Source organism: Pseudonaja textilis, chromosome 12 (genome assembly GCF_049901715.1).
Source record: "Pseudonaja textilis isolate UNSWEBS1 chromosome 12, rPseTex1.2, whole genome shotgun sequence".
In the NCBI taxonomy this organism is placed as follows: Eukaryota; Metazoa; Chordata; class Lepidosauria; order Squamata; family Elapidae; genus Pseudonaja; species Pseudonaja textilis.
Window position 1 is genome coordinate 8906015 of NC_142001.1, and position 20555 is coordinate 8926569.

The following is a 20555-nucleotide window of genomic DNA, read 5'->3' on the forward strand; positions in this document are numbered from 1 at the left end:
AAAGAAAGATATGACAGCACATACATATTAAGTGAGCCAGCAAGGACACCTCAATGTCTATAAATGGAATTGTTAATGTTTTGAGAAACTAATAAAAACATGACAATAATGCAATGGCTACGCCGAGGAGACCCACGCACACACAGGGCGGTCCATCTCCACCAACCGAGCCTGTGAGAAGCATCTGATGACTGATTGTCAGACTGGAGACCAACGAAATTATTCTGCAGTTTCTCGAGTGATTTTGTTTCCTGCCACGTCGTCTACTACAATGTCATTATTGAAGAAGGACACAAAACCTAAGCTCAGAAATCTGGAGACAGCTAAGCTACTAAAGAAGACGCCTGGATGGAGAAACCATGCCATACTGACGGTTACACCTTGAGACCATCTCAAGGGGTGTTATAAAAATACAAGGAGAGCAGGAGAGAAGGGGGGGGGGGGAAACAGGTGCATGGGCATTTTTGCGTTTGGCACCCGGTGTATCTTAGATAATCCTAGTTCTCAAGTATGCTGTTCGTAAATAACATTAATGTGGTTGTTCAACATCTCACATCTTCGATTGGCTACATTATTTACAAGGCACCCCGCCCCACCCATCCTCTCCCTTTGAAAACATAAATTAAGCATTAAAAACCAAGTGGGGGGGGGGGTGAGGGGGAAGGAGGGAACGAAACACATCAAGGACATCCATACCGGGCGGTGGTGGGCGGGGGGCATATTTCAGTATCTATCACAAATGCATGGACATTTGGCCTGCATGGACATTTGGCCTGGGGGGGCAGGAGGGGGGGAAGAGATCAAAAGCAATCCGGATCCTGCGCATAACAGAGAAAACTGTAAACATTTTATAGCTGCCTTTTTTTTTTTTTTTTTAGGATCTGTGTTTTGTGCAAAAGTTATTATGAGAAGTAAGGAAGTTCGTGGCAGGCGATGTTTGTTTGTTTTTTTAAATCTTGCTAAGAAGGTGCTGCTTCTATAATGCACACACAGACACACGCGCACACACACACACACGAGAGAGAGAGAGAAAAAAAAGGGGGGGCAGGGGGAGGAAAGGAAGAAGGAAGCAACAAGGAGAGACTTCGTAAGCATAAATTTATCTCCCATCCGTCCTGTGACCAACTCAAGGTTTAGTGTGATTTAAAAAAACAAAAGCATTTCTGCAGGTAAATAGGATGTGCAAAGGGGACCTTCGTAGCCCACGTTGGCCAGCCAGCAGAAGTCTCCAAACAGGTGAAAAACATATGAAAAAGCACCAGGGGGAGGTGAAGGAGGGTTGGGAATCCACAGATTCCTTCCCCACACCACACACAATTTGCTTAAGCAGATTTTCTGGCGTGAAATCCCTGCAAGTTTGAAAAAGCCTCGGAAGTCCTAACGTCATTGTTCGGGTCTCTCCTCCCCTGCCCACGCCCACCGCCATCATGTCGGGTCAATAATTCCATCCCATGAGATGGCTAACCCTGGCTTTCTCGGTCATTTTCCGTACCCTGCCCGACCTGGAAGTGCCAAGGTTCAGGGGATCCTCGGTGTGCATGAAAGTGTCATTGTCTGAATCGTCGTTGTACAACACGGTTCGCCGGCCTTCGTTCCGGGTTTTAATCCGAGGGGGCCGGCTGAACCGCCCGCCAAAGGCGTTCTCGTTGAAGCGTCCGCCAAAAAGGTTCTCGAACTCGTCCTCGGCCATGCGGGGGCGCTTGGCCCGGGAGGCTCCTCTCCCTCGGCCTCTTCTGCCTCCTCTGCTTCCTCTTCGTCCCTGGCTGCATCCTCTTCCTCCCCGGCTGCCTCGGCCCCCTCGGTTCCACCTCCCCCATCGGCCCCAGCGCCCTCGCCTTCCGGTCCCTCTACCCTGCCAATTTTTATTCCGCCTGCTGGAGAGGTTCCGGCGGATTTTCCTTTTCGGTTTCACTTGTAGGGATTTGCTGTAGTCGTGGTCTCCGTCGATGTAGTCTTGATCTGTCCTAGAGCTGGATTCCGAATCCGAATCGGAGCCGCCTCTGCTTTCGGAACTGGAGCCCGAATGAGAGTCGCCGCTTTCGGAGGATAAACCGGGCTTCTCTTTTGGTTCTCTCTTCTCTTGGCTGCCCTCGTCCTCCTCTTCAGAGGCACTGGAAATCTTTCGCTTGACTCCCGTGCGAGAGTCTTTCCCGTCCCCGTTGGTCAGAAGCTTCTCAGAAGGCTGATCTAGAAGAGATCCAAATTGAAGCACATGTGAATGCGAATGCCGAGTTATCACCAATAAGTAGCACATTGGTGAGAAACACACCCCCCCCCCAAAAAAACTATGCGAACTATTTTACAAAGTTCACTAAGCAGACGCTCACATGGTGTCCTGAATTTGTTTTCTTATGGGGGGTGGGGAGAGAGAGAGAGAGAGAGAGAGAGAGAGAAAACCCTAATTCACTTCTAATTTAGGGCAGTGTTTCTCAACCGTAGCAGCCTACAAGATGTGTGAGCTTCAATTCCCAGAATTCCCCAGCCAGCAGTATGCAGAACTTAAAGCCTGTTGCTTAGGGAATTCTGGGAGTTGAAGTCCACACATTTTAAAGTTGGCTACGGCTGAGAGGCACCGATTCATAAGAGTTTGTGTGGAAAGGCTCATCAACAAAAGGAAAATCCATTTATAATGGGTCGTGGGGGAGAAGGGGGGAGGAAGAGACAAGCTTTGATTTCTGCAGTTTTCCTACCTTGTTTCACTGGTGTGGATTTATTTCTAACCGGCTTAGTTTTTCCTGCTTCAACATCGTTTCCGCTACGATTCTGGCTGCTGTTGGAGCCAGAGGAGGAGGACGGTTGCCTTTCCATCTCTTCGGCAGTAGCTGAACCAGGGGCTTCCTCTGTATCTGAAACTTAAAGAGCCGTGGTGGCGCAGTGGTTAGAATGCAGTGCTGCAGGTGACTTCTACTGCTGGCTGCCAGCAGTTCGATCCTGACCAGCTAAAGGTTGACTCAACTGTCCATCCTTCCAAAGTGAGTAAAATGAGGAGCCAGATTGTTGGGGGCAAAAGAAATATAAGTCGGAGTGCTATTGCCTGCCCTCCCTTCCTCCTTCCCTCCCAGTGGTTAGAATGCAGCATTGTAGGCTGACTCTGCCCACCACCAGCAGTTCGATCCTGACCGGTTCAAGGTCGACTCAGCCTTCCATCCTTCTCAGGTCCGTAAAATGAGAACTCAGATTGGTGGGGGCGAGAGGCCGACTCTGTAAACCGCTTAGAAAATTTTGCAACAGCACTGTGGAGCGCTATATAAGTCTATGGCTATTTCCCCGTTTGGGGAAAAATATCAAATAAAAACAAAGCTTCAGTCTAAATCCTAGACAGAAAGGTTGTTGTTTTTTTTCCAAAGCAAAAGCCATTAGCAGGGGACACTCTATATTGTTCAAGGCTGTGAACTCTCTGATGCTTAACATCGGCCTGCAACAGTTTATTGATTTGGTAACTTTCTTCTAATTACAGGTAGTCCTCGATTATTGACCGGTTGTTTTACAATCGTTCATTCTTACAGTGGCCACGAAACGAGACTTTACGGCCCTTAAAACATCCCTGGTCATTATAAACGGTTGCGTTGTCTCCCCTCAGTCACATGACTACACATTGGGTGGGTCAGTTTTACAAGTAATTTTATGATTCGTGCTTTTTGCTGAGTAAAGGTAAAGATTCCCCTTTCACCTACGTGCTGATCGTTTCCAGCTCTAGGGGGCGCTGCTCATCCCCGTTACAAAGCCGTAGAGCCAGCGCTATCCGAAGACGTCTCTGTGGTCATGTGGCCAGCTTGACTAAACGCCGAAGGTGCACGGAACGCTGTTCCCTTCCCACCAAAAGGGTCCCTATTTTTCTACTTGCATTTTTTACGTGCTTTCAAACTGCTAGGTTGGCAGAAGCTGGGACAAGGAACAGGAGCTCACTCCATTAGGCGGTGTTAGGGATTCGGACCGCCAACTGCCGACCTTTCTGATTGACAAGCTCAGTGTCTAAGCCACTGAGCCCCCACATCCCATTTGCTGAGTAAAGAGGCAAAAAAAAAAAGCGCCTATTTAAATGAGTGGTCCCTGTGGGGGGGAGGGGGAGGTATTTTATGGCCACACTGAAGCCTATTGATCCCAAATACACTCCTATATCAATGCTAGGGTAACACAGAGCATCCTTGAAAATAAGATATTTACTGAGCTGAATTGAATCCAGCTTGCTAGAGTAAAAGTTTATGGCACAGCCACTTGAAACACGTTTTTAATTTACAGTACAATGGTTTGCCTTCCAGAGTTCCTTGCCAAAGATGTACAAATGGATTGACTGATTGACTGAATGAATATATGAACCAACTAATCCTACTTACCATGAGATGAAACTGAAGAATTAGTCCTAGTTAAAGGCATTGAGGTATTCAAGTTTGTTTTAGGCTGCATCTTCAGTTGTTTTTGTTTTCCCTTTGGGCTGAAGGCATGGAAAGAAGGAAAACAAATTGAGCAAGATGTTTTTTTCCCAATACCTAGATACTGGGTTAATCACAGGAAGCTTTCTGCAGGGTTTTTTTTTTTCAGTTAAACTCTGTTCAGGCCCTTCTTTTCCTTTTTTTTTTTCCACCTGACAAAGTCTGGCCTACGTCTGATCTGCAGATCTTATTCTCTGTTACATCCTTCATTGCACGATGCATTGTGGGGGTCTTACAAAACTGCTTTTTCCTTTCCAAATCTTCCCACTGATTTTCTTGCGGGTGCAGAGGGTTGCAGAATGACCAGTACGGTGGATTGATGGCCCCAATTAAGAAAAAAAGGGGGACACCTAACATAGAATAAAATAATGAAATGAAGAATAGAGTGGAATAATGAAATGAAGAAAGAAGAGAATAGAATAATGAAATGAAGAATGTAGAATAATGAAATGAAGAAAGAATAGAACAGAATAATGAAATGAAGAATATAGAATAATGAAATGAAGAAAGAATAGAATAATGAAATGAAAGAATATAGAATGAAATGAAGAAAGAGAAGAATAATGAAATGAAGAAAGAATAGAATAGAATAGAATAGAATAGAATAGAATAGAATAGAATAGAATAGAATAGAATAGAATAGAATAGAGAAATGAAAGAATGATGAAATGAAGAATAGAATAGAGGAGAATAGAGAATAAAGAATAAGAATAATAGAACAAGAATAGAATAAGAATAATAGGATAGGATAGGATAGGATAGGATAGGACAGGATAGGATAGGACAGGAGACGAGAGGATAAAGGAGAGTAGAATAGGAATAACAGAATAGAATAATAGAATAGGCTAGGCTAGGCAGGAGACAACAGGACAGAATAGAACAAAATAGAACGGAACACTTTATTTGGTAAAGTGTGATTAGACACTCAAGGAATTTTTTTCCCGGTGTAGCTGCTCTCAGTGTACATGCAAAATGACAGAGTAACAGTAATCATAGGATGATACCCATAAGAAGGGACAGTAGGGAAGATGAGAAAGATAGTAATAATATCAGCAGAATTTCACATGCAACAAACCCGTCTTGCTACCTTGGTGTTCTGCTGCTAGAGGAAGAAGAACCGCTGCTGCTACTTCGGAGCCGTTTTCGGTACCGTAATCGCGGCCTTCGCCTCTTCTGACACTGAACAGCTGACTTGTACTCGGAAATGATGGTCTTGATGTGGTTTTCGAATAAGGCAGAGAGTCGGAGTGTCATGCTATAGATCTGTGGAAGGAAGGAAGAGAACGTTTGCATTCAAGAGTGATGTCGACCAAAACGTTTGCCAACCTTACATTGGTTTGCTTGTTACCCATGTTCCAGTAGAAGCTAATTCCTCAAGTATAGCCAAAGAACTGCCTGGATTCAGTCAAAACATTAGAGGAATAGAGGTGTTTTCAATGGGGCGAAAAAACTTAAAAATATGCAACCCAACAGGAAAAGAATCCTTTAGCTAGAACACCTGATCTGGGGTGCTCACATTGCAGCCCTGGTCGAAAGGGCCCAGCAGAGATTATACAACCTGAGATTTCTCAGAAAATAATGACTGAATGAAAAACTGCTGGTGACCTTCTACTGCTGCACCATAGAGAGCATTTTAACTTACTGTACCTGTGTATGGTTTGCCAATTGCACCGTGGCAGATAGGAAAGCACTCCAGAGGGTTAATGTCATTGCCCAAAAGATCATGGGTTGCCCTCTCCCCTCTTTGGAAGAGCTTTATAGCTCCTGCTGCCTTAAGAAAGTTCAAAACATTCTCAAAGATCCGCCTCATCCTGGGCACCCTTTTTTTGAACTACCACCATCTGGCAGATGGTACAGAATAATAATAAAAACAAGGACAAATAGGCTGAAAAACAGCTTCTATCCCAGGAAAGTAGCTCTTTAGAATTCTGCTTTATAGTGCAGTGTTGGTGTGGTGTTGGGGGTTTCTGGTTCAATGTGTGGAGTGTGAGGGATGTGTGTTTGTATTTATTTTCACGGTCACGATGTGCACTGAAGATGGTGTTTGATTTCGTTGTACGAGGTGCAATGACAATAAAGTAAAAGTAAAAGTATTGGTTAAAAAAAAGCTCTACCTGAAATGAAGGAAACCGGCAACTGTTTTTGGGTAAGCTCTGAATTTTAAAACCACGACACTATTTAGAATCTGCAGGATTGGGTGTTTTGTTAAATGTGCATCTTAGGCAGGAGATAAATAGAATAAGCTCTTGGTTACATCTTACCCTTGATTTCTTATTTGGAGTGTACGCCTTGGAGTTGTAGAATATCAAGCGGACGTCTTTGTAGAATTCGAGGGGGTTCATATAATTCCCTGCTTCCAAAGTTTCTTTCACAGTGCTGAAATCCATGGGAGTGTCCACAATATCTCGATAATCCTGAGAAGAATGTTTTTCCACCTGTGAAACCTTCAAAATCTAACAAAGCAATCTGAAGAACATGCTTATTAACCCAACATCTACTTATTCACGCGGTCTAACGAAGGAGAGGCCCTGCCTCACATTTTTCATCCCTGAAAGGATGTTAAAGGAAGGAAGGAAGGAAGGAAGGCTATTAAAACTTACTTCCCCTAAGTCTTGTGGAACATTCTTACTCCAAAATGTACTTCAAGCCCCAAAATGTGCCAGATGCTTTGCCCGCCCTGTGTTAGTAGATGGATAGGCCAAACTCTGGGTGGAAAGAGCCTCAGGGACAAGATTGCACCTGCTTCAGGCAGTGTTCTGACCCCAAACCTCATTCAAATCAAATAAACACAAAGTATATACAAAAGCAAATCTTTTTAATGCGTCTCTTGTGAATTCTGTCCATTCACTGCAAAGAGTCATTAAAACTAATTGTCCCAGATAAGAGCAAGCCCTTTCAAGGTTACGAAAGGCTGCCAGGAATACAAGATTAACTGCAGAGAAATATTCCAAACCAAAAATCTCCAAACACAAACCAAAACAGACAAGACTTCCATGAGAACTTGGAGTTGAAAGAACTTATTTGCTTCCTGCAAAGAAGCCAACCCCGAAGGCTGGCTTTGATCCCTTATGGGAGGAGCCATCACCTTGCAGCCTTACTCCCGAGTTGCCCGTGCTGCTTCAGCTGCTCCTTCCTTCGAGCAGCCCTGCACGTACGCACACTGAGCACAGGCTCCCCTGGGTCCTCTTCCTCACTGCTGCTAGACTCCACAGCCTCTGAAGGCAGCACCCCATTCTCCGATAACGACAGTACTCCGAAAGCAGCACTCCCCATCCCTGCATCACATGCAGGCCCCTCCTCCGAGTCCTCGCTCTCAGACACCTCAGCCGTCCACACCCGCTGCCGGCAAACCACAACAGCAGTTGTATTACTCGGCCTCCTAAACTCAGAAAAAAAAAAAGCAAAACTTACAGGATAAGAAAAGAGATCAACAGGTTGTCGGAATGGCTCTGAGTCTTCACGCTCATAGATCAGACTTAATAACTGCTTGCAGTGGTTTTTCCAGGCATCGACACATCCTTTAGAGGGTTGCCGTTTCGTTTGCCGTTTGACCTTAAGATTAAAAAAAAAAAACAGAACATATAAATTGAATTATCTCTAAAATGTTTGTTTTCATCTCATTTAACACAGGCACCAAGTATCCAGAATAACAGTACCACAAATGTGCTCTTTTTTTTTTTTTAAAGAAAGAGATATACCCGTAAAATAGCTAACTTTTTATGGAGTTTTTTTTTACAGGAAACCCCCCTCAGCCCACCCCAACTAGTTAGGACTTCTCAAGTTGATTTCTATTCCTCGTAAGTTACCTCTACAAAATTCTATGTATATTAGTCGAAATCATGAAACTTCTATTATGGACAAAGACCGGGGTTTAACAATATTATATGAGAGAGTATAGAATTATAAAACTATAACAGAAAACAAAAGAATTAGGGGTGACATGATAGCAGTATTCCGGTATTTGAGGGGCTGCCACAAAGAAGAGGGGGTCAAATTATTCTCCAGAGCACCAGAGGGCAGAGACAAGAAACAATGGATGGAAACTAATCAAGGAGAGAAGCAACCTGGGATTAAGGAGAAACTCCCTGACGGTGAGAATAATTAACCAGTGGAACAGCTTGCCACCAGAAATCGTGAGCGCTCCATCACTGGAGGTTTTTAAGAAGAGATTGAACAGCCACTTGTCTGAAATGGTATAGGATCTCCTGCTTGAGCAGGGGGGTGGACTAGAAGACCTCCAAGGTCCCTTCCAGCCCTATTCTATTCTACATAAAATATGGGGAAAATATGGTTTTATTAGTTGGAACCCTGACAATTTGTTCATGAAAATTGGACTTCGAACTTTTTTTTTTAAAGGAAGAGAAAGCAGCTTGGTTTTCTAACTTAAGAAGCGTTATATCACAAGGAGAAATCAAGGGGATTTCGGATGGCCACACGCACATATCAATCAAAGTATTTTGGGGGAGGGAGAAAATAAGTGCACAGCTAGGCTTGAAATATTACTCTTTCCAAGATTACTCTTTTTACTTACTATTCGTTTTCCAGAGGAAGTTCCAGGGCCCTCTGAATCAGCGGATGCTTCTACCACCTAGAGCAAAATGTGATTATTGCATGAGAGCATCTGAAATAAATTAATTCAAAATACATGCCACACATGTACACACACTCCTGAAAATTATGGCCTCGGGCAAGATCTTAACATCGGTGAGATCAACAAATCAATCCTGGGCTTTTTGAAGGGGAAGAGAAAAGCTAGTTCTGCAGTTTTCTTGGCCAGGTTTTTCAGAAGTGGTTTGACACTGCCCCCCCCCCCAATTTTTTTTCCATTTTACCTGTTCTTCTTCCTCTGTGCTACTCAAGTCTTCTGCTTTTACTTTATTGTAGATCTCCAGAATATCCGTACAACTCTGATCCCTAAAGAGTAGGAAGAGGATTGGCATGAGGGTGAAATAAGAGATTTTTAAAACAAAATAAAACCTACTCCCTAAAGGTTATTACGGTCGCTGATTCCTAGAGCAAAGATTCCATTAAATCAGGGGTCTTCTTGACAGCTTTAAGACTTGTGGACTTCAACTCCCAGAATTCCTCCTCCAGCCATGTTAGCGCAGGACTTCTGGGAGTGGAAGTCCATAAGTCTTAAACTTGCCAAGTTTGAAGACCCTTGATGTAGACAGACAGACAGACAGATAGACAGATAAGATAGATAAGATAGATAGATCGATCACGGGCCTTCAAACTTGACAGCTTTAAGACTTGTAGACTTCAACTCCCAGAATTCCTCCTCCTCCAGTCATGTTAGCTCAGGAATTCTGGGAGTGGAAGTCCACAAGTCTTAAACTTGCCAAGTTTGAAGACCCTTGATATAGATAGATAGACAGACAGACAGACAAGATAGATAAGATAGATAGATCGATCACGGGCCTTCAAACTTGACAGCTTTAAGACTTGTAGACTTCAACTCCCAGAATTCCTCCTCCTCCAGTCATGTTAGCTCAGGAATTCTGGGAGTGGAAGTTTACAAGTCTCAAACTTGCTAAGTTTGAAGACCCTTGCATTAAATGTTCATGGATTGCCTAGTAGAATTTCTATCGTAGGAGGAAATTTTCCATGTGCCTTTAAAAAAAAACTTTATCAAGAGACGTGCACACATAATGAAACAGGGGAGGAAAAGATCCGATTCCAGGAAAGTTTTCAGAAAAGTATTTCCTTCAACCGCAGGGAAACTGACTGCTCACCCAATGTAGTGCAGTAAAACATCGGTGACGATTTTGGCTGCTTTGACGATAGGGCTTTCGGGCTCATTGAAAGTCCTTGCGTTGTGTTCGATGTATCGTACCTCCCACATTAATGCTGATATTCTCCTGGAAAAAGGAGAGAAGACAAGGTGATCTCTTCTGATTATCTAGGCAACTGAAAAAGTGCTGGAGAAGATAAGCTGCTCATGGGTTCTGCACGAGGTGTTTTAAGAGCAACTCCATTTTTTAAAAAAAGTTTTTAATAAGAACAACTATGTGTTATGGTGTTCTGACCTAGGCTTCACCAAAATCACGAAGCAGACTTCTTGTCCCGACAAAACCCCTTTTTATTAGGCTAATGTGAATTCCTCTCATTCACATCCAGCAAAGTCCCGGCAAACAGTCTTTCAAGGGTGAATTGCAACCACAGACCTTTATCAGGCTTCAAGAGTTGCCAGACCAAGAGCCAATGCTGTACAATAAAATACTTGGCAAGGAGTCACGAACAAATCTTCACCCTAATTAAGCAAATTTTCTCCTGTAAACACTCCTCTCCTTTTGCTCCTCTTTATTCCCTATGGGAGGGGGGCATTCACTGTCCACCTGTGGCTTTACTCTCGAGTCGACCCTTATTCCTTAACTGTTCCCTTCTGCTGGCAGCTCTGTGCATGCACACATAGGGAACAGGCTCCAGCTGTTCTTCTGCCCCGCTGACCTCCGACTCCAAAGGCAGCTGATAATTGTCGGACAGCCCTAGCCTCATCTCTGCCTCCGACATAGAACACTCGTCAGAGCCTTCCCCAGACTCCAGGACTGGCCCATGTTCCTCCCAAACCTCCTATGAAAGCGTTCTGGTCCCAAATAACATCAGGCAGAGTCCTGGGCCCCAATCCTTTCAAGAAAGCCCTGAACTTCAGGATGGCATGCCAAACGTGACTGTTAATCATTAGACTGAAGATATTCATGGTTGTTAGTTAATTAAAATAGTTTTGTTTTGAATGAGCTTTGGTGGACTGCAAAACCTATTTATAAATATAGAAAACACTTGGCTACTGAAAATCACACACCCTGAGTCCAGACTTGAAAATTTTAAATTAAAAAATTAAAAAAAAAACTTTGTGTTTGCTAGCAAATTAGTCTGTCCCATCAGAAGAACTATAGTTCTCTTATTTAAAAAAAATCACTAGAAGACGTTGCAGCAGCAGAAGCTTAGCATAAAACCAAACAAGGAGAAACTCTTTTATGTATGAGCGACCATTAATCCAACCTGTAAAATCTGTTTTCAAGTCTTCTCCTTATGGTGGTGAGGTCAGTTGGATAAGCAACAACAGTGCAATACAGAGGATAGGCACTCAGGTCCACTGGAACTGCAAAGGGATTAGAAATCTCTGCCAAAATAAAAATAAAGTGAACTGAATAAAACTTTTAAGAAAAAGGGTAGAAGCTCGTGTGTTTAGGGGGGAAACCCCTCTCTGATAATTAATGTGAAGTTTTAATTTATATAAATATTCCTCTAAGCCCTAGTATCAGGTAGAATAGAATAGAATAGAATAGAATAGAATAGAATAGAATAGAATAGAATAGAATAGAATAGAATAGAATAGAATAGAATAGAATTACTTTATTAGCCAAGTGTGATTGGACACACAAGGAATTTGTCTTGGTGTAAATACTCTCAGTATACATAAAGAAAAGGTACATTCATTAAGAATCAAGAATCATAACGTACAACATTTAATGATGATGATGATGCCAAGACAGTCTTCTAATTCAAATGCTGACAAGGAAGAATATTAGGTTTGTTCTGTTTGTGTTATAATGTTGCAGCCAGCCCTGCGGGCCTAGAAAGTTGATTATTTTTTATGTTTTCAAAGCTGATTCCAAGGAATTACAAACAGGACTAACAGATGCCTCTTTAACGTACTGCAATTGATAAGAGTCATTTTCTTTCTTTCTTTCTTTCTTTCTTTCTTTCTTTCTTTCTTTCTTTCTTTCTTTCTTTCTTTCTTTCTTTCTTTCTTTCTTTTCCTTCCTTCCTTCCTTCCTTCCTTCCTTCCTTTTCTTTCTCTTTCTTTTCTTTTTTCTTTCTTTTCTTTCTTTCTTTTCCTTCCTTCCTCCCTCCCTCCCTCCCCCCCCCTTCATTTATTAAATTTATATGCACCCACCTCTCTTCCCAAAGCGACTCTGGATAGCTTAACAATTAAGAATTAATAATTCTGTTGATTCTAGCCCCAACAGAGGCAATAGGTGTCAACTCATAAAATATGGTCTTTTAGAGTTGCCAACTGAAAAGGAGAGGGAAGCAGTGTGACAGCTTGCAACCAAAACTGCATTCCATAAATGTTTTCATGTGACCGAAGTTTCTGCCAGGCAAAATTCTAACTGGAGAGTATGATTGATGACTCTGGGCTATGGATGTGTCCCATTGGAGAATATGAATTACGATACACCCGGGGGGTGGAGGGAAAACCAAGGGTAACAATGAATGATGCGTCTCAGAGTCGGCTACAGCCAGGCATTGCGGGACATGTTTACTCCTAATAAATCTTCTTTTAAGTTTTGGAAGTTCGGCTCAAGACTCATGCTTTAAATGGGGGCGACTGCCGGAACCCTGACAATAGGACAAATCCAGACCTTATGAGTTAATGTTGCCCTACCTAGAGAAAGGAGTTGATCGATGCCTCTGAGAACCCGCACGCATTCTTCATCTCGGGAATGGGAGCCCCATTCTCCTTCCTGAGGCTTGTATAGCAGAGATGCCAATTCCTCGCTGGTCACTGGGACTCCAGCCCCCACCTCATCTGGATAAGCAGCTGCAGGGGGAAGGAGGGAGGGGGAGAGAGGGAGTGACTTGGATGTATCAGGTTGCTGCATCATGGAGAGAGATATCGTTATGAAGTGTCTAAAACAGCACTATCCATCTTTCATTTAAGGCATTCTCTGCAAAATGCACCTCAAAACAAAACCTGGGTATGACTGTAATATATATCCCAGTTCTATTTTGCAGTTCATGATTACGGCAACAGATTTCAAGGCAATCAATCAACATTCTAATAAAATTAATATAATAATACATGCAGTCCTCGACTTACAAGCACAACTGAGCCCCAAATTTCTGTTGCTAAGCGAGACATTTGTTAAATGAATTTTCCCCATTGTTCCTGCCCCTGTTATTAAGTGAATCACTGCAGCTGTTAAATTAAGTGACTGTTCTGACCCAAACCCTTTTCCAATAAAACAAACACGAACCAAAGGGAACAGAAACCTTTTTATGATTCTTACAAATCCCCGGTTTAAAAGGCTGCTGCAAACTAATTAACTTTGATAAGCACAAGCCTTGCCAAAATTGTGAGAGGCTGCCAAGAATAACAGATAAGAAATACTGTATTCTACAACACAAGGGTCTTCAAATACTAGCTTAAGATGCAGTGTACTGCAGTGTCCACGAGGCTGGAGTTTCAAAACCTCTTTGCCTTCTGCAAAGAATGTCTGATTCACAGCTGGCTTTTATCTTTTTGAAGGAGGGGCCATTACCTTGCAGCCTTACTCCCGAGTTGCCCATGCTGCTGCAGCTGCTCTTTCCTGTGAGTAGCCCTGCGTGTATGTGCACTTGGCACAGGCTCCTCGGGAACCTCCTCATCGCTGCTGCCAGCCCCTACAATCTCTGAAGGCAGCAGTCCACTCCCTGATGGTCCTGGCCCCTCATCTGAGTCCTCGCTCTCCTCAGCCGTCCATATCTGCTACCAGCTCACCACAACACTGACACAGTTGTTAAGTGAATCTGGCTTCCCCATTGACTGTGTTTGTCAGAAGGTTAAAAAGTTGATCACATGACCCCGGAACGCTGCAACCGTCATAAACATGAACCAGTTGGCCAAGCGTCCGAATTTTCGTCATGTGACCATGGGGATGATGCAACGGGCGTAGGTGTGAAAAATAGTGATGTCACTTTTTTCAGTGCCGCTGTGACTTTGAACCATCGCTAAATGAACTCAAGGATTCCCTGTTAAAGGCATTAAACGCCACCAGCCAACCACATCTGCCTATCCCAGGTCCTTAGGAAGGACTCCATAGATAAAGAACAATACCAAATCCAGTCTAAATATTTGGTTGACTGTACCGCTGACCATAATCATTTAAATTTATATGCCATCTGACTCCACCTTATATGGTGCAGTCCTCACCTGAGAAAACACATTATCCAAATTTCCCCATAAGGAAAATACCCTATTATCTTTTTTATAAAAAAATCCTATGTTATGCGATTAAAAAGTTGATACTTTTTAATTGCTAAGCTGAGGTGGCGCAGTGGTTAGAGTGCAGTACTGTAGGCTACTTCTGCTGCCTGTCAGCTGCCTGTAATGTAGCAGTTCGAATCTCACCAGGCTCAAGGTTGACTCAGCCTTCTATCCTTCCAAGATCGGTAAAATGAGGATCCAGATTGTTGGGGGCAAAAGACTGACTCTGTAAACTGCTTAGAGAGGGCTATAAAGCGATATATAAGTGCTATTGCTATTGCTACTTTGACTTTCTCCTGTATTCTTCAAATATATCCTGTACAGCATGGGTGTTAAAGTCACGTCACATTGCCGTCACATGACATTTTGTGATGTTTTTCCCCTTCGTTGGAGTAGGTTTGGCTTGCATGTGACACATCCGGCCTGCATGCTGCCAGTTTGACACCCCTAAAAAGGTAAAGGTTCCCCTTGCACCTACATGCTAGCTGTTTCTGGCTCTAGGGCCTTCTTCTGACTCATCTCCGTTACAAAGCCGAAAAGCCAGCACTGTCCGAAGACATCTCCATGGTCATGTGGCCAGCAGGACTAAACACTGAAGGCACACAGAATGCTGTTACCTTCCCACCAAAGTGGTCCCTATTTTTCTACTTGCATTTTTTACATGCTTTCAAACTGTTAGGTTGGCAGAAGCTGGGACAAGTAACGGGAGCTCACTCCCTTACACGACGCTAGGGATTCGAACCGCCGAACTGCTGACCTTTTTCTGATCGACAAGCTCAGCATCTTAGCCACTGAGCCACCATGTCCCTTATTTCTACAAAAAATACACCCCTGCTGTAGAGTAATTGTTCTTAGTTTTACTATGCTGCTTTAAAAGAGACTGTGTAAACTGAAGGTAGCTCATGCAGTCAAGTTAAACATTATTGTCATTTTAATTTGTATCTTATTTCTGTATAAGTTACTTAAAACTGGTCAATGAAATGAAGTCGTTTCAGTCCAATTCAAATTGAATTATTTTTGATGTAAAGGCTTGGAAAAACAAAGTCCAATTTGATTTATGATGCTGATGTAATATTTTGCCGTTATAAAAAAAATAATCTCTATCAAAGGAAGGAGGTAGAAAACAATCATTATTTACTTCCTTCTGGAATTGGCTCCATGTCCCAGGGGCTCATATTTTCTCTTTCGTTGTTGTCCCAGCTGTAAAATAATAACAATAACAACAACAATAAAACATCTCAGAAATAGCTTAGTCAAGTTAAGAAATGCACTGTGAGACTTTTGGGGAAATTTTCATGCTCTGCAAATCTTGGCAAGATCTGGTTCGTTTTTTAAATCAGTTTGTCCTCCCTACCCCCATCCCACTAATTTTTTCCCCGTTTTGTCTATTCTGCCAATAAAATCCTAAATCAACATACACAATTCATTTCCAGTTTTCCACTGCGTGGCAGAGACTAAAACGAAACATCAAAAATCAGCTTTTCATGGCACTTGAGCAGAAATCTTGTATTTTAAGAAATGGGATGCAAATATTTCGAAACCAGCAGATTATCAATGCTCATGATTACTTAATTTATGTACAAAAACTTGTTTCTTTCTGGGTTTTTTTTTCTTTTGCACTAAAATTCCAACATTCATCCTTACTGAACACTGTAGCACTGGAAGGAACTGTCTGGATATTCTGCTTGGAATGGCTGTTGACTCTCTACGGTTCCAAACCACCACGCATCATCAATTATGCTGCGAAATCTATCCCCTGCAACGAGAAAGGCAGAGAAAACAAAGTAATACCTGCAGAGGCCTGTAAAATAACAGAATGGCAGGAGTTGGAAGGGATCCTGGAAGGTCTTCTAGTCCTGCCCGTTCAAGCCCTAAACCATTCTGGACCCATCTCTTCTTAAAAACCTCCAGCGATGGAGCGCCCACAACTTCTGAAGGCCACCCGTTATCAGAATCCATGTGTTTTTTTTTGGTATCAACCTTTTGAATGGCAACAGGGGTTTTAAAATGATTTGGTTCTGAAGCCACTGTTCTGCTCATCCAAATGAATGCAGAATATAAGTATCTTGCAAGATTTGTTTTTCTTGCCATGGACATGTATAAAATTCAAACTAGACTGTGTTGCTTCTCCATGTCATATAATATCTGTGGGTACATGCATAATTTTGTATATGTATGCATGCATCTTATGTTTATGTTTATATTAGAGATGGAGAGCTGTGTATGCAACGTAATTTCATTTTAATGTATGCCAATTAGTGTACATTCAAAGTGACAAATAATTCTATTCTATTCTATTCTATTCTATTCTATTCTATTCTATTCTATTCTATTCTTTCCTAATTTCATTCTATTCTATTCTATTCTATTCTATTCTATTCTATTCTATTCTATTCTATTCTATTCTGATGTTGCAGAATAATATTGAATTGGCAAAAGCTTCATGGTAAACAAGTAAACATACCGATCTGCCAGTTTCTTTCTTTGGCTTCATTGTAAAATTGATGCAACACAAGGAAGTCAATAACATCAGGCATGTCATGATACCTGGGAAACAAAAACAAAATGACTCAGCCAAGGAGAAGGTGGTAGCAATAATAATAGTAATAATAATAGTAATAATAATACTAATAATAATAATAATAATAATAATAATAGCCAATTTGGTGGAATGGTTAAGGCTGTAGTCGAGAAATTAGGGGACCGTGAGTTCTAGTTCCACCTTAGGTATGGTCTAAAGTTGCTGTGCATAGTTTGTGAGTAGAAGAAAAATATGAGACCTCCATTACACGCTTTGGGGGCGAATGAAAGGCACACGTAGAGTCTCCTAAAATACATAATTTAATTAAAATACTGTGGCTGAGACAGCCAGTTTGGTGTACTGATTCAGACAACAATGTAAAAACTGGGAGATCTAGTCTTGCAAAACCAGTACAAAACCAGTTGGGTGACATTGGACCAGGAAGAAAACTAGTCCATGCAATTGCCAGGACCTGAAAACTGATTTGAGTGCACTATCACAAAAAGAACCCCAAAAGGAGCCATCGCTTAGCCTCCTTTAGCAACCGTTCACAATTACCATGGTGATGAAAAAAGTAACTTGGGCTAATCCTTGCATTTATGAAGCAAAGGAAGGAAGAGCGAGGAGGTAAGTGCTTATGGAGAAAGATCACTTAGCAACTGCTTAGCTTGATGATTTAGGTGCCAGTCCCAACCGCGGTTGTTAAATGATAAAAGATATTTAAATGTGTATAGTGACCAATGACTCTGGGTGGTCCATAACAATCTGGGGATATTACAATAGAATTGGTAAAAGATAGCAAGGGCAGTGAAGTGAGGGGGGTCTCACCCTCCCATCCTAAAATTCTGGGTCTTCGTAGCCTTTCTAAACATGATACTTTTGAATTTATTGAAGCATCATTTAGGCCTTCAATTATTGTTCCAAATGTGTAAAAGGAAGAACGTTTGCAAGCTGCGGGACCAAAAACAAAGCTGTAAGGAAATATTAGGTTTGGGAGAGAATTTTGCAAGGATGTCAACACGACAGAATGATTGAGATACTCTTCCACCTCCAACGTTTTGGGAATCCTTGGCCGAAAGAAATTATTGGAGGAAGAATGGGAGGGGAGGAAGTCGACAGCTTAAAAGCATCACCATGAAGTTTTAACTAGAGCCCGAGTGAGCCACTTACTTTATGGAAAACGATTCCCCTGTCATTTTGCCCGAGACGGGGTCAAGAAAGGCAAGCTTCAAGCAGCACAGCGTAGGTGGTCCAACTTCATACTTAATTCCCACAATCTTCACGAATTCTTGTTCCTGTTTGTCAAAGAGCAGAAGAGGTCAACGGTTTAGGGTTGCTTCCCGTTTTGAATTTTAAAGCGAAGAGCATTTAAAGGGACTGCACCTTTGTTAAATTAATATCTAAGATAGCAATGTCTTCTTACTCCGATTCTAACAGTACCAAGAAGGAAACATGGATGCCATCCCTGCATCCTTAGAATCAGAGTCAAATCAGGGGGTGGGGGAAAGACCAGGGACAAGGGGGAAATGAGTGATGTATTTGATTGTCAGCTGGCTGTCAGGACTCCAACAAATCCACCCCCATTCAAATCATAAGTCTTTAGCCACATCTCTCTGAGTAAAAAAAAATAATGTTTTATTAGGAATGGGCATGTTGGCGTTAGCCGACACTAAAATACATCATTCATTTCCCCCTTGACCCTGGTCTTCCCCCCACCTCCTGGATGTGTATTCTCCAATGGGACACATCCATAGCCAAGAGTCATCATGCTCTCCAATAATATTCTTGCGTGCCGACCACTTTGGGCTGCTAAGGTGATTATCTAAGGCATGTGAGGAATGCACTGCTTTCCCCCACCCCTTTCTGAGGGCAACTAAAAAGACCAAAGGAGTTAATTATTGTTTTAGTTGACATTAAGGTTATACTGAACCACTGCACTGTTCCTTTGCCGGTGGTTTAATAAACAAGGGAAATCCCTTATCTCTTCACCCCACACCCCATCACAGCTTACTGTTATAAGCAGAGTACTTCATTGTTTCATACCTATAGACAGAATCTTGCTGGGTCTTTTATTGTGTGAAACAATACAAGTTCTGGTTTGGAAGAACTGTCTTTTGGACCTGACACATACAGTGGCCTATTTTCCTTATGAAATGATATACTCCGGATTATCAGATTTATTATTTATATTTATAATTTATGTATTTAATTACTTATTGGCTAAGATGCATTGCAGAAGACATTCAGGCAGATATGTTCACATCTTATCGAACTCCTTCATCAAAGACAGGGCTGCTTTCAAGAGCTCTTTGTGTACAGGCAGCGGCCAGGCTCAAATCATGGCCTCTCTAGACAGGACTGGGGAAAACCCTTGTCTGGAAACTATTACCTGAAAGCTGCTTCTGAACAGAACACAGCTGGCTGGGGAATTCTGGGAGTTGAAGTCCACCTATCTTAAAGTTGCTGAGGTTGAGAAATGCCAGGGTAGACTAATGGTTGGACATGATATAAAGTAAATTCTGGCCACAATTAATCAATAATCCGCAATAAAATGCTCTCGACTGCTTACCCTGAGTTCCATTTTATTCCATGGCTGCTTTTGTATGTTAACACTATAAATTTTTGCTTTCCGAATTGCACGCACGTAAGCTTCGTGCCCTTGCCTGAAATAGATTATCTAGAAGGAAAGAAGATGAGAAAACAAGGCTGTTTACACACTGGCTTCAGAAAGCAACTTCCATTACAATGCTTCAAATACTGAATCCTAAAAATAAACCCTATTTATTTGTTCATTACTGCTCATCTTTGGAACTCCAGAAAACATATCATTTGAATATTACAAGAGACAAGGGTTTCCTGGACTACATCTGCTAACGAATCCTAACTTCACACGCTCAAACTCCATTTGCTTATTTCGTTAAATCATGGGTGGCAGGGGGGGATGAAACTTTTGCACGGTATCCAAATCTGGAGACATAGTCTGTTGCATAAAGTAGAGGACAAGTTGTGTTTTGATCAAAAGAACTCACAGCTGCCTAAACAGGTGAGTGGTTTATGTATTCTGAACGTGCAAAGGAGCATTGGACTGAGACCGCAGCATAACTGATGCTGAATTCTAGTCCTTGGGGACACCTACAGTTCCACTTGAGACAAACCTCTGCTACTGTGTTTGTAAGCCAAATCAAAGTATCAACAGGCCTGAAGTGTTTTCCAGTTTTACTTGCAATTCATGAAAAGGAGAACAAACTCAGAAGGCCTATGTGGCAGAGTTCTTATATGAGAAGTCATACTATCAAACTTTCTTTTTCTTTCTTTCTTTCTTTCTTTCTTTCTTTCTTTCTTTCTTTCTTTCTTTCTTTCTTTCTTTCTTTCTTTCTTTCCTTCCTTCCTTCCTTCCTTCCTTCCTTCCTTTCCTTCCTTCCTTTTCTTTCTTTCTCTCTCTCTCTCTCTTTCCTTTCTTTCTTTCTTCTTTCTTTTTCTTTCTATCTATCCATCCATCCATCTGCCAAATTTATATAGCCATCCAACTCACACATAGGTGACTCTGGGCAGCTTACAAAATGTAAAGAAATTTAAAAGCTCAATATATAATAAATAACTTTTTCAAAGTTCCAGCCTTGCAATAAACTCC

At 42.1% G+C, this 20555-nt stretch overlaps 1 protein-coding gene across 2 annotated transcripts in view; it reads right to left on the reverse strand.

The window, feature by feature from the left end:
- Window positions 1–936: 936 nt before the first annotated feature.
- Window positions 937–20555, reverse strand: part of BRWD3 (bromodomain and WD repeat domain containing 3) — a 63188-nt gene continuing 43569 nt past the window's right edge. The window contains exons 25-40 of one of the 2 annotated variants that reach the window (XM_087940961.1): window positions 19494–19601; window positions 18095–18219; window positions 16868–16950; window positions 16048–16159; window positions 15542–15603; window positions 12823–12978; window positions 11433–11553; window positions 10166–10291; window positions 9263–9344; window positions 8962–9018; window positions 7842–7982; window positions 6692–6844; window positions 5518–5693; window positions 4335–4432; window positions 2691–2846; window positions 937–2187 (exon numbers count right to left, since the gene is read on the reverse strand). In XM_087940961.1, coding sequence (XP_087797087.1) covers window positions 1436–2187; window positions 2691–2846; window positions 4335–4432; window positions 5518–5693; window positions 6692–6844; window positions 7842–7982; window positions 8962–9018; window positions 9263–9344; window positions 10166–10291; window positions 11433–11553; window positions 12823–12978; window positions 15542–15603; window positions 16048–16159; window positions 16868–16950; window positions 18095–18219; window positions 19494–19601 — 2508 coding nt within the window. In that variant the 3' untranslated portion in view covers window positions 937–1435. Of the gene's footprint in view, window positions 2188–2690; window positions 2853–4334; window positions 4433–5517; window positions 5694–6691; window positions 6845–7841; window positions 7983–8961; window positions 9019–9262; window positions 9345–10165; window positions 10292–11432; window positions 11554–12822; window positions 12979–15541; window positions 15604–16047; window positions 16160–16867; window positions 16951–18094; window positions 18220–19493; window positions 19602–20555 lie in introns of both variants that reach the window. The other variant, XM_026703031.2, reaches the window with a different exon arrangement.